Below are 13,921 nucleotides of genomic sequence, written 5' to 3' on the forward strand. Positions count from 1 at the left end.
TATCAACAAACATGAGTTCACTCATGTCCACTGTCCATGTGCCTGGTGAATGAACACCCAGCCACAAACACACTCCCACTCAGACGGATCTTTTTCCTAAATCTACATCACAAATTGTTCCATCAAGATTCAACATGTTACATTCTCTGTCTTTCCAACACAGTAATGAGATTTCATTAAAGCTTTAAAGAAACAGACTGCACATATGCCACATGATAGGACCAAGTTATATGGAACGGACAGGAAGACGGAATGGACAGGAAGACAAAAAAGTAGCATTTCAAAGTGGCCACAATCTTTTTGTTTGATCATTTATTCCTGTGTGATCACTCCTGTCAGTTTCAGAATGCAGAAACTTCCGCTTGGGCTGGTTTGAAGAACTGGAATGAACAGGTGGGATGTGCATTTCATTCCAGAATCAGCGGAACTGCCAACTGACTCCAATTTTCCCTTTGCATCTGGAGGTTGATTCATGTTAGGTTCAGAAATTGCACAGAAAGTACAGCACTAAAACAGGCACATCGTCTGCAATTCTCATTGCTCCAATGATAATGATCATCCACTTGAATCTCAAAGTCCTGGTGTACAGTGCTCTGAACAGCTGCATGTACAGAAGTTTATGCTCCATATGCGTCTTCCCCTCTCGGGTGTACTTCTCACCCAATCAGCATAACTCTCTATTCCTTTTTCCCTCATGAGTTTATCTGCTTCCTCTTAAATACTATTCATCTCAACCACTCCCTGTGGTCGTGAGTTCCACATTCTCTCTGGGTAAAGAAGATCCTCCTGAATTCCTTATTTGATTCATTAGTAGCAAACACCTCCAGCAATGGAACTGGATTGTGGCACAACAGGTAAATGCCTTGGATTACAATGAGTTCTGCCTTCCTGAGAGGGCAGGCAGGACCTTGGTTTAATGTCTCATCCAAATGACAGCACTCCCTCAGCACTGCGCTGGGTGTGTCAGCCTGGATTCATGTGTTCAACTCCCTGGGGTGGGACTTGAACTCACAACCGTCTGACTCAGAGACTAGAGAAAGCAAACCTGTGTCATAGCTGTAAACTCAGACTCACCAGGAACTGGAATCTGTCTACCTGAAACATGGGAGTTCTTACTCGTGAAGGAAAATTAATCTGAAATACAGAGGTTTGTTTCGGAATTACAATTTCTTCCTTTCCTACTGTGGTTGCTGACTTACCACGCATTGGTCCAAGGAATCATTGTTCATTGAGCCTGTGGATTGTGTGTAGGCTGGTTATAGAACTCTGCAGCATATGGCCACTGGGATGATCATATATTTAGTCAATGTCCACACACTCGCTTTTCAGCATGGGGTAATGGATGCCTGTCAGAAACTCAGCGATAATTACTTCCTCCCCCAGCCTAGAAACTAACCCAGGGCTGGATTTTAAAAGCCTCTCCACCTTCAGGAATGGTGGCGGGGGGCAAGAAGATCGGTGCAGCGGAGGCCCGCCACCGACCCCGACGACTGGCAGGCCCCATGCCGATCACGGCGGTGAGGCCTCCTGGCATCCACCCCGTCGCTCGGTGATGGGATCCCCATTTCAATATTTAAACTAATTTACATACTTGATTTAATGAGGGTCCCGTCGCCTTCTTAATCGCCGCACCGATCTTCATTCGGCTGGCCGACAATGCCGCACCTTCGAATCTCCATTTGGGGAAACGTGGCGCGACACCTGGGGGGATGGGGGAGGAGTATTTTTTCTCTGTGCGGGAGGGGCGAGCAGGATAATAACGATATGGGTTGGTCGGGGGGGCGGGGGGGGTTGATGGGAAGGGATAAAGGGCAATGTTGCCGAACTTTGGAGAAGGTCAAATTCTCAATATTCAAATTCCGGGGGGCAAAGGGGCACAAATGCTTGGAAATGCCATTGTGGGGGGGGGGGGGAAATGCATGGAAAGGTTATTTAAATTTGTTTTGCGAAAATTTAACTTACCTGGCTTTTTAAATTTTAAATGTCCATTGAGGGCTGTAAGCCCTTCAAAAATGACGCCGCGCTTGCCCCTTCCATGTCATTGCTGGGTTGGGCGCCGCGGCCAATCAAATGAGTCGCCGCAACTCCGTGCCCATGTGGGCAGGCCGCATTTTTTTATGCCCGCCGCATACTTCGGTGGCGCACTCTTAAAATGCAGGCCCCTATGACTAGAGTGCTACTCTGACTATAACTTAACTAAACAATGATTAAACATTTGGATTTTGGTCCCAATTACACATCAGTATGAATCATAGAAGAGTATAGTGCAGAAGGAAGTCATTTGGTCCACTGAGCAGAGAGCCGGCAGGGACTCAATGGGACAAATGGCCTCCTCCTGTGCTCTTATCATGCTATATCTGTACCTTTCAAACAGCAATCCAGCTAGTCCCACTCCCTGCTCTTCCCGTGCATTTTTTTCACCTTCAAATATTTATCCAATTCCCTTCTGATAGCTACTATTGTATCTGTTTCCACCACCCTATCAGGCAGCACATTCTAGTTCCTAACCACACGCTGCGTAATAAAGTTTATCCTCAATCTGCCTCTGGTTCTTTTGCCAATCACCTGAAATCTGTGTTCTCTGGTTCTCAACCCTTCTGCCAGTGGGAACAGTTTCTCTTTATTTACTCTATCTAAACCCTTCACTGCTAGTGCAAGGTGTTGAGTGGAGCTCTGGAATTTTTCCCCACAGGGACAAAATGGTGGGAAAGTCTTCTCCAAGTTGCAATTGCCTAAATAAACTCACGGAATAAGATGCTCACACCTGCCTGAACTGCCTTCAGAGTGTGATCAGGGGACAATAGGAGAAAAGGCAAAACATATAATGAAAACTAAACAGGGACACAGAACAGGAGGAAGCCATTCAGCCCCTCCAGCCTATTCCACCATTCAATTAGATCATGGCTGATCTGTACCTCAACTACATTTACCTGCCTTGGTTCTGTAACCCTTAATACCCTTACCCAACAAAGATGCATCAATATCAGTTTTAAAATTTTCAATTGATCTCCAGCGTCAACCACTTTTGAGGCTGGGGGAGAAGAGTTCCAGATTCCCATTACTCTTTGTATGACAAAGTGCTTCCTGACATCATCCATGAGCAGCCGAGCTCTAATTTTAACGTTATATCCCCTTGTTCTGGACTCCACCCACCAGAGGCACTAGTTCCCCTCTACCTACCCTATCAACTCCTTTTAATCATTTTAAACACCTCAATTAGATCACCCCTTAATCTTCTATACTCGAGGGAATACAAGCCTAGTCTTTGCAACCTGTCCTCATAATTTAACCATTTTAGCACCAGTATTGATGTGATAAATACGTGCTGCACTCCCCCCAGGGCTAATGTATCCTTCATGTGGTACGGTGCCCAGAACTGAAGGCAGTTACGCCAAATGCAATTCCACTCAGAAATCATTTTCTATAGCCAACGGAATCTCTTCCTTTCGATTGCTTAAAGAATAGTAACTGAAGAGAGGGAAACAGATAAGCTTCATTAGTTATTCATCAAAATATTCATGAACGGGATGGACAATGACCCTTACCTCACCAACTGCATTGGACAGAATGTGGACTATCTTTTCATGAGGCGTGGCAACCACACTCTGCCCATTGATTTCTATGATCCGATGGCCAACTCTCACGCCACCGCGCTCTGCAATTCCTCCTCGCATAAGGCTACAGATCTGAAATATGTTCAGAAACCAGTCATTAATCGGTGTACGAAGATGCAGTTCACAAGCATTAAATGCAGCTTCAATTTAAGTGGAAGCTTCAGCCATTGTCAAACATCTATTATCTACCATCTCAATGTTAAAGGGGTAATTGGACAAAATCATGCTCCTGCTGAGGGTTGCCAACCCTCCAGGATTGGAAGATTAATCTCCTGGATACTGCTCTGAGCAAATCAAAAACCTGGAGAAAAATCACTGGGGCCCAAAAATAAGTTTTCTTTTCATTTTTGAACACTTATTTATTAGATTTAAGAATATTGCAAATGGGGGAAAAATGGCCATTTGACAGACAGCCAAGAATCATCCAACTGGGTGAAGAATTGGCTCGCTTTCCAATTAGCCGTGGGAAGGTGGGGCCTGATGAATATGGACGTGTTGCGTGACCTATGCTGGGAGTGTGGGGGGGTGGGAGGTCATGTGATGAAACCTCCAGAACTAAGGCCAACTACAGCTGGCAACTGTACTGTTGTCAGCTCCATCACAGGGAGTGAGTGGCCAAACTCCTGAATGGAATCCCGACAGGACAGGCTCCCAGTTAGCAGCATCGCAGCATGTCTTAAGAGGAGCCAAAAAAAAATTAATTCACCCTGTACACCTCTCACCAATACCCAAGAAGGCTCAATTTTAGTTTGGTTAATGTGCCCGGTGCAGACATGATAGGCCCAATGGCCTCCTTCTGCACTGTAACAATTCTGTGATTCTGTGAAGACATTCTTATTTAAGGTTAGGCTATGCAAGAAGCACTTGCAGCCTGATTTGCTGCTTTAGTTACATGGTACTGCTCCACAATGTCAGTGCATTGCAGACATCATGATTGACAGCTACTCCTCTGAATCATTCACTCTGTGTATATCACCTACAGAAGGCCCCCAGGTTAGATGTGTTATAACTAGTCAGCGTGATAGATACGTAATTTATTTAAAAATGTTTGGAGACTTATTTATACATGTAGCCGACTATTTTACAAGTTACTGCTCCATCTCATTCGGGTTCCGGCACCACATATGTTTTTCTGACCAATAGGACAGAGAGATAACCTATTCCTAACTTCCATCAATGGCTTTTAAGAGAAGCCAGGATTGCACAGCCTTATGTAGTGTTAACTGTGGCTCAGTGGGTAGAACTCTCACCTCTGAGTCAGAAGGTTGGGGGTTCAAGACCCACTCCAGAGGCTTCAGCACATAACCTAGACTGACCATACCAGTGCAGTATTGAGGGAGCACCACACCGTTGGTGGCTCCATCTTTTAGATGAGATTTTAAGTCAAGACCATGTCTGCCCTCTCAGGTGGATGTAAAAGGTCCCACAGCCATTATTTTGACAATGACAAACTTTTGACAAACTGCTTCCAACATTACAATACTTCAAAAATATTTCATTGGCTTTGGGACACCGCGTAAGTAGCAATATAAATGCAAGCCTTTTTTATATACTTATTTACATTCAAAAGTCTATAGTGTACCACATTTTGAATGTACTGTATAACATTAAACCTTGACCATCATTACGGTGTACTATTTCAGAGTTAAGACAGTTGGTTATAGTATGGCATTGGAAGAATTCCATTTGTCTGGCTGCAAAATTGAATGGCATGCAATTCATTTCCAAATAAAATTCAAAAATAACTACTGCCTTACAGCAACATGATAATTTAGTTCTTGAATCCTCATCGCTGCTTTCATGAAAAAAACTGTCTGGTAAATCTTTAGAAACATGGAATGCGAGCGTGTTGGAACGCAATTTACCATGTCACTTGTGCAAAATCTTGCTGATAAAAATGATACAAGTCTTCTCCCCTTGCCCAAAGGCTTTCTGAACAGTTTGTCATGCAGAAGGACTTTTTTCAAAAGTGTAAACTGTGCTAAAAACTGCAAATGTTTAATGTGTGCCACTTTGAAAAATGCTAGAAATAAGTCATTATTTAAAAATAAGACAGAAAGAGCGCTGGCAGTCCTACTCTGGATCTACTAGGAGAAAGAAGTAAAGAGAACGAGCGAGTGAGGCAGAGAAAGAGCGAAGTTAAAGAAAAAGAGCAAGAGAGAGTGAGAGAAAGAGCAAAAGAAAGACTTGCATTTCTATAGTGTCTTTCACAATCTCACAATGTCCTAAAGCACTTTACAACCTATGAAGTACTTTTCTAAGTGTGCAGTAAAAAGGATCTGCTGACCATCTCCGAAAGCTGGAATATCTTTGTGTGAGTTAGCTGATATCTTAGAGGTGATGGTGGTGTGACTCCAGAGATCCAAGGACCAGCACTAGGAAAGCATTAAGTAAATAGTTTTAGGAACAAGAAGAGACCATTCAACCCCTCAAGCCTGCTCCACTATTCAATTAGATCATGCCTTAAATAAAAGCTAGCCACTAATGAATACAAATGGGAATCCAGCAGTAACTGCTTTACCCAAAAGAGTGGTGAGAATGTGGAACTCGCCAACACACGGAGTATTTGAGATGAATAGCAGAGATACATTTAAGGGGAAGCTAGATAAGAACATGAGGGAGAAAGGAATAGAACGATATGTTGATAGGCTGAGATGAAATAGGGTGGGAGGAGGCTCCTGTGGACAATAAACACCAGCAGGGACCAGTTGGGCCGACTGGCTTGTTCTGTGTTGAAATATTTTGTAACACTTTGTAATAGCTGGCATGTTTCTCAGTTCCATTGGCAAACCTCATTTCCATATCCCTTGATAACAGTATCAAGAGATATGGAAATAAGGCTGGTAAATGGAGTTAAGAAACATTTTAGCAATTTTTTTGTATTTAGGAATTGTATTTATTAATTTACTGTCCGTTCTGTGTCATGTAACAGGGGAATTCTCTCTGGTGCACTTGCCAAAATTTATTCCTCAACCAACATTACTAGAACAGATTTTCTGGTCATTTCTCGTTCCTGTTTCATAAAATGATACAGCACAGAAGGCGGCCATTCGGACCATCGTGCCTGTGCCAGCTCTTTGAAAGAGCTGTCCAACTAGTCTCACGCCCCTGCTCTTTCCCTAACACTGCCAGTTTTTCCTTTTTAAGTAGAGCTTCAAATTCCCTTTTGAAAGTTATCATTGTTTCCTCATCTCACTTCTGGTTCTTTTGGCAATTACCTACAATCTGTGTCCTCTGGTTACAGACCCTCCTGCCACTGGAAACAGTTTCTCCTTATTTACTTAATCAGAACCCTTCAAGGTTTTGAACACCTCTATCAAATCTTCCCTTAACCTTTTTGCTGTAAGGAGAACAACCCCAGTTTGTGGGAGCTTGCTGTGCACAAGTTGGCTGCCTTGTTTACGACATTACCACGGTGGTTCACTTGCTGTAAAGCCGCTGTGGAACATTCTGTTGTTTTAAAGGCATTGTATAAACATCTTTCTTTCTCATAAAACTCAAGATCACCATCTGCTAACATCCCCTTGATTTATGTCAGTTCATCTCCTACCATCATCAACCTTGTTGCTTTCTGCACTATGGTGCAGGAGGCCCTTCACCAATCCCAAAGCAAGCAATTCCACTTACAATGCCATTCTGTACACTAAAACCCAGCTGATAGCGCAGGTCCGGTCTTCGAATGAGCACTGTCGTGACAGGGGGGCATCGCACAATGTTCAGTTTCACCCGAGATTGGTTCTTCAAACCCTTGATTCAAAAAAGAAAGAACATGGAACTAGTTATCTCTCAGACAGACTGGGACCTGGACTGTTCAAAGAATTAACAAGCAAGAGTGAGGCCAATGTGTAATTATATTTCATTTGTCTCTTTGTTTGACTGGCTTCACCAGCACTCTTTCAGCTTCTCAGTGTGTCCCTTCTACCTCTGTGCTGTTCAATGACTTCCTGTCAAGAAACCTAAGAGATGCCCTGTCTGAGTGATTCACAACAACTTACAATTATATAACTTCTTCACATAGTAAAGTGTTCCACTGAGCTTGGAGGACATCGAGCAGAGAGTGGAAAGAAAGGATGAGGCGGATGGGATCTGAATGCATGTTGGAAGAGGAAGGTTTGAACGAGTCTTCTGAAGGATAGGAAGGAGGATAGTGAGAGCAGAGCTCTTCTGTATGAATGCTTCACCACTGACAGTGAAACGAGAGGGGCACACAGGAAGTATGCTGCTTGCTCTGACTAGGGGTAGGTGAAGATGGCAGAGGTAGGGTGCAGCAAGAGCGTGGAAGAATCTGAAAAGAAGGATAAGGATCTGGAGTTACCATACTAGAAGCCAGTAGCCAATGTGGACGAGAGCAGGGGAAACTAGCACACAGGTCTCAGTACAGGTGAGGACATGAACAGTGGGTTCCTGGATAAGTTGGGAGTTCAGGAGGCTGGTTAAATCAAGAAATGGAGGAGGGTTTTGGCAGCACTGAGGTTGAAGTAGGAACATAGAAGGCATAATATTCCAGAAGTGATCTTCACAATGCACCAATTGTGACGTTAAAGTTCAGCTGCGGATTGGACTGGAGACAAGGATTGCATGCGGTTGAATTCAGCCTGTGTGTGCGGGTGCTCGGGCGTGTGCATATGTGTGCTTGTGCGCATGTGCAGCTAGGAAGGGGGATAGGAGCAATTATTAACGTGTAATGTTTCTGACAGGAGCTGAAAAGGATGAGTTCAGTCTTGCTACTGTTGAGCTGAAGATCAGGTTCTGGCTCTGCTGAAAACTGCTGTTGAATAGGCAGCACAGTGAAAGTTGTGGAGGTGAAGATAGTGGCAGCCAGGCAACATTAGAAGATGATGTTACTGAGAGAAAGCATACAGATGAGGAATAGGAAGTGGCCATTGAAGATGCACTGACCACATTGGGACAATGGGAATGGAATTGTGATTGTGGTCCTTCTCTGTGGCAACACACTAAGAAGCAATGAACAGAGTTAACAATATAACAGATGTCACGATCAGGTGAAAAAGGGGTCTCAGGCTCCCCTTTCGCCCCTTCTCTGGTTTGACCATAACAGGGTTTATCCTTTTAACACAGTGATTTAACTTACCACCTCAGTGAGCACTTGCTCCTGCTCCTCTAATTATAATTGTAAATGAACCAATCAGACAGGGCTTCTTGAGTTTAAACAAGAAAGATGTAAGTTTATTAACCTGATCACTCTAAACCAGTTAAAATCACTAAAATACACGACACATCCACATGAGAGGCGCACGCGCACACACACACACAAATAGATTACAGCGGGGAAAAAGAAGAGTTGGGAGGTTGGAATAGAGTCCTTAATAAAAATCGAATTTAAATACTGAGTCTCAGTGTCTTCAGTTGAAATTAAAATCTTGAGGTCCTCGCTGGGCCACGTGCACAATTCGGACTTGCTTCTCTGGTTCCTGAAGGCAGAAGAGGGGGTTTAATCCATGTCTTCTTTGTTGTTGCCTGTAAGGATCTGTAGTCTTGAGACTTAGTAGCTGCCGAGGCTTCCGTGGGACTTTGCTGGGGAGAGAGAGAGAGAGAGATGTTCCTTCCCTGGAGTTCAGTTACTGTCTGCTTTCTGAAGCACAATTCACAAACTCCCAGAGTTACACAGGCAGTCATGTGACGTGACCATCTCTTTGTGTTTGAAACAAAAGTTTATGAAAGGCTTTTTTGAAATTTAAAGTTCTCTCAAGCTGTGCAAACATACTTGGTAGTGGGAGGTTTGACATTTTCAAAGTCAATTGGTGTAGATGACTTTTGATGATCAACATTGACAAAACCATTCTAGGTAATTTAATCAGAGCACCCCCATGGTTCTCTAGACTGGGTAATCACCCCCGTCTCCAGCCGGCCTTTGGCTTCTCATATGCAAATTGTGCCAGGCCTTCTTGAGCTGCTCTGTTCTGCTTTTTAAAAGTTATTTGTAATAATGTCCAGTAAAAGTCTCAGGCAACGTTCCATACACCAAAATTAATATTTCCATGTGACATGTGGGGTTTCCGTTACACAGGCTACACTAAGGTTTGGTGAGCTAAGAGTCTGTGCCCAACTGTTATGGCTAGGTGAGGAGGGGGTCCCAGGCTCCCTTCTTGTCCTTCCTCTTATTTGACCGCAACAGGGTTTCTTCCTTTTTTCTAAACAGTGGTCATGCTTACCAACTCAGTGAGTGTTTTACTTTTCACCTTTAATGTGATGGTGAGAGAACCAATCGGACTGATTTTCTTAAGTTTAAACAAGAAAGAGGTGAGTTTATTATTCTTAACGATCTAAAACCCATCTAGAAAAAATAATAAATTTATGCTACACATTCACATGAGACACACGAATAGATTACAGAGGGAAAAGTAGATTTTGTGGTTGGATTAGAGTCCAGAATAAATGAAAATTAACTACACAGTCTGTGAAGTTGGATGATTCGGTGGTCTTCCAGCTGAAGTTGTATTCTTGAAGTCCTTGGCTGGTCAAAAGGCAATTTGTGACTGGCTCGCGTGGCTCAAGGCTTTCTTGGAGGCAGACATGTAGGTGACGCTCTTCCCCTGGTCTCCGTCTGTAGCAATCTGTAGGTTTGGAGGGTCCACAGTCACAGACAGGGTTCAAACTTGAGTTATCTGGATGGAGGGGGGTGGGGAGAGGGAGAGAGGCACACAGCCTTTCTCCTTCTGCACAGTCTGAGTTACTGCCTGTCTGTCTTTGGCCATGGAAACTTTTAGCTTTCACATTGATGCACAGACAGTCACATAACAGCTGGAACCTTCTAATGATATTCAAGGTTCAGAATTGGCTCCCCAGGCTCCAGCATGCCAATATTTGCACTTGGAGGGGGTTTGCTCTTTAAAGGTCAAGGCGTTAGGATTGCCTTGAATGCTGTGCTAATGAAGCAATCTTACGTAATTCGATCACTTAGAGTAAGCCATTGTTCTGGGTCCATGTTACTCAACCCTCTGTCTCCAATTGGGTCTTTGGAATGTGAAAAGATGTTTCAGATGCAAATTGCAGTGGTCATCTTGGCTGCCAGTTTGTTTTAATGTTAAATACAGGAATTTTCCCATTAAAAGTTTAATATAAGTTTCCAACAGATGAATTAAAAATCCCTCATTTGGCATCTCGTGTTTTCTTGACACCTTCGTGCCATGCGGAATGAAATGTGACAATTGGAACATTTCATTAAACGTGTGGAAAAGAAACAAAAGAAAACACACATTCATTCTCAACACTCATTCCCAAATTCACTCATTAATCTTAGAATTTTGACAGCTGGCTTTGTGTGCAACAGCTATGCTAATCTAATTTTCTTTTTTTGGAGTTTGTCTGGGATGGTTATGTGTGGGTTATACCCTGAACAATGTGTCAGCAATTACATTGATAATTTTTCTCCCAAGAGTGGCAGTGGGTAATCAATTGTTTTTTTTAGCCCCTGTGAGGTGTGTGAGATTTCCTCTGGGCCCCTGGTTGGAATATTACGCCCCCAAATGAGCAGGCTTGTGGCGGGGTGGTGGGGGGGGGGTGTGGGGAGTAAAATTAAGTGGGGCGGCAGGGCCATTCCTGACCCCCTCCTTCCCCCGTTGCAATTTTGTGCAGGACGACGTTAGTGTGAGATGGTCCACCAAGGGCCTCCTCCCACCGCCGTGTGTTTTACCCTCAGCGGCTGGACGACAGAAGCCTCAAAAACCCTGCCTGCTGAAATTAGGTGGCCTTCTTGCTGGCTGGTGGGGGGGGGGGCCCTCCTGATCGGGTACCCTGTGCCCCATGGAGGGCCACCCCCGAAGCCCCAACTACCCCCAACATACACACTCCCCCCGCCCCCCTAACCAACCCCCCTTTGCCTCACTGGGGCCCAACTGATTACCCCTGGTGAGGCCCTAAATACTTACCTGTCTTCAGGGGCCGTGCTTCATCTTGTTTGTAATGGCTGGGTGTAGTCCCAGCAGTGGCCACCGCTCCCAGTGGCGCTGCTGGGACTAAGAGCTGCTGGCCCGCTAATTGGCTGGCAACTCCATTAGGCGGGACTTCCTGCCTCAAGGAGGTCCCCAAGACCAATTAAGGGCCTGGGGAGCGAGAAATCCCAGTCTGACTCCGCATGGCCCGGCAGAGGCAGTCTCGCCACCGACTTTTCGGCCGGTGGACAAGGCCTCCCGCCCAATGAAAAATTCCAGCCTTTGTTCTTGCTAAATTCTGAATTGAAATTGCTGGGTTTGATTAACTTTGGGTTTGAGACCTGATCATTGGGTTCTTCAGTGGGTAGATCCACACTGACCACACTTTTAGTTTTGTGCTGAGTCACACAAGTGCTGTTTAATTCAGGGCATTTTTCCTTCCCTTTTCTGCGGGGAGGGTCTCTTTCCTAATCTGCCCCAATCCTCTGGGACATTACCCATCGCAGATGTTAGTCCAGCTTTCACTGCACTCCCCTGCGGCACTTCAACTAGGTGAGGCATCTCCCTCACTGTTGGTTTGCCTTTTTGGGAACTTTCCTTTCCCTTGCAGGTTTATGTAAATGCTGTTAGCAGCCTTGGTAGGGTGCCTCTTTGGCCTGCATTTACATAGAGGCATATGGGGTCTAATTTTTCTAACATTTTAGTATTGGCTAACCGGACAGTAGGGGGTTCCATTTGGGAATCCTCCTGGTCCTCCTCTAACCTGTCCTCATTGTCCTTTTCATCCCCTTCCTGACTGTCTGACAGTCCTGTGCTTGTCTGTTCCCTTCCCAGCTGTGATATTGTTTTAACATATTAATGTGGCATAGCCTTTGTTTTTTCCTTCGGTTTGGGGTGTCAATCAAATAATTTACCTGGCTAATCCTTTTTGCCACTTGATATGGGCCACTGAACCGGGATTTCAGGGGTTCACCCTGAGTTGGGAGTAGTACCAATATATGGTCTCCAGGCCGAAATGTTTTGGCATGGTTGTCTGCCTGCCTTTTCAGAGCTGTCTGGGAGGTTTTTACAGTGTTCCTGAGCCACTGCAGAGGCTTTCATGAGCTGAACCTGAAACATGAAAATGTAGTCTAACACGGAGGGCTCATCCCTGTGTCCCAAAAACTTCCCTTTGATTAATTTAACAGGACATCTCACCCCATGTCCATAAACTAATTCAAAGGGACTAAAGCCAGTGGACTCATTGGGTGAGTCCCTGGTGGCAAACAGAAGAAATCCCAGCCCTTTGTCCCAGTCATGGGGGTACTCGTAGCAGTATGTCCTGATCATTGTCTTTAGGGTCTGGTGGTATCTTTCCAAAGATAGACTGAGGACTTTAGCTGGGTTATGCCCAGATTACCCATGACTTTTTCAACGATCCCAGACATGAAATTCATGCCCTGATCTGACTGGATCTTGGCAGGCAGCCCATATCGGATAAAGAATTGGGTTAGTCCCTCCACCACTACCTTGGCAGAGATAGTTCTTAGGGGAATGGCCTCTGGGAATTGGGCAGCCACATACATAATGGTGAGAAGATACTGGTAGCCCCCTTTTGTTTTCGGTAGGGGTCCCACACAATTCAGCAGCACTCTGCTGAATGGTTCCCTAAAAGCAGGTATGGGAATTAGGGGTGCAGATTTTTTTGCAGTTGGGCTTCCCCACAACCTGGCACATGTGGAAAGTTTTACAGAACTCCACCACATCTTTGTGGCGTTTTGGCCAGTCAAAGTGATGTCTTATGCAGGCTTGGGTTTTTTGTATATTGACATGGCCAGCCATTGGAAGTGCGTGGGCTATTCTTAGTGTTTCCTTATGGTATTTTGGCGGTACCACAATCTGGTGAACCATTGTCCACTCTTCGTCCGCAGGTCTGTGAGGAGGTCTCCACTTCACACCTCATTTTTTAAATAGTAACACTCTGGGACTCCCTCTGCTTCAGCTGTGGTTTGAGCAGTCTGTGCTAACTTCTTTAACACTGGGTGGGCTTGCTGAGCCTCAGCCAAGGAAGTTCTGTTTAACCTATCCTTTGGGTCCTCTAACTTCCCAAAAAAGGTTTCAGATAACCAGACAGTAGGGTCATCTGTCTGCAGTGCCAGTTCAGCCTCCTCTGATGCAGCTTGTTTGGCTATGGACCGAGTCACCACAGAGTCAGGGAAAATGCCCGGAACCTTCTCCAGTAACTGCTCTGTCTCCCTGACGTCTTTGTCTCTCTAAAACTACTGGGGAAGCTACCAGCTTTTCCCCCACCAGATCATTACCCAGGAGCAGGTCGACCCCATCCACCAGTAAACTAGGGACAATCCCTACGATCACCAGTCCCGAAACCAGCTCACATGCCAGGTGCGCCCAAGATAAAGATATGAGCATACACCG

The 13,921-nt window shown here is 44.9% G+C and overlaps 1 protein-coding gene across 5 annotated transcripts in view; it reads right to left on the reverse strand.

The window, feature by feature from the left end:
- Positions 1-13,921, reverse strand: part of LOC137369403 (amyloid-beta A4 precursor protein-binding family A member 1-like) — a 208,684-nt gene that overhangs the window by 16,520 nt on the left and 178,243 nt on the right. For all 5 annotated transcript variants that reach the window (XM_068030578.1, XM_068030574.1, XM_068030575.1 and 2 more), the window contains 2 exons: positions 7,242-7,361; positions 3,546-3,686 (listed from right to left, as the gene is read on the reverse strand). In XM_068030578.1, coding sequence (XP_067886679.1) covers positions 3,546-3,686; positions 7,242-7,361 — 261 coding nt within the window. The remainder of the gene's footprint in view (positions 1-3,545; positions 3,687-7,241; positions 7,362-13,921) is intronic.

Source organism: Heterodontus francisci, chromosome 4, assembly GCF_036365525.1.
Source record: "Heterodontus francisci isolate sHetFra1 chromosome 4, sHetFra1.hap1, whole genome shotgun sequence".
NCBI lineage: Eukaryota > Metazoa > Chordata > Chondrichthyes > Heterodontiformes > Heterodontidae > Heterodontus > Heterodontus francisci.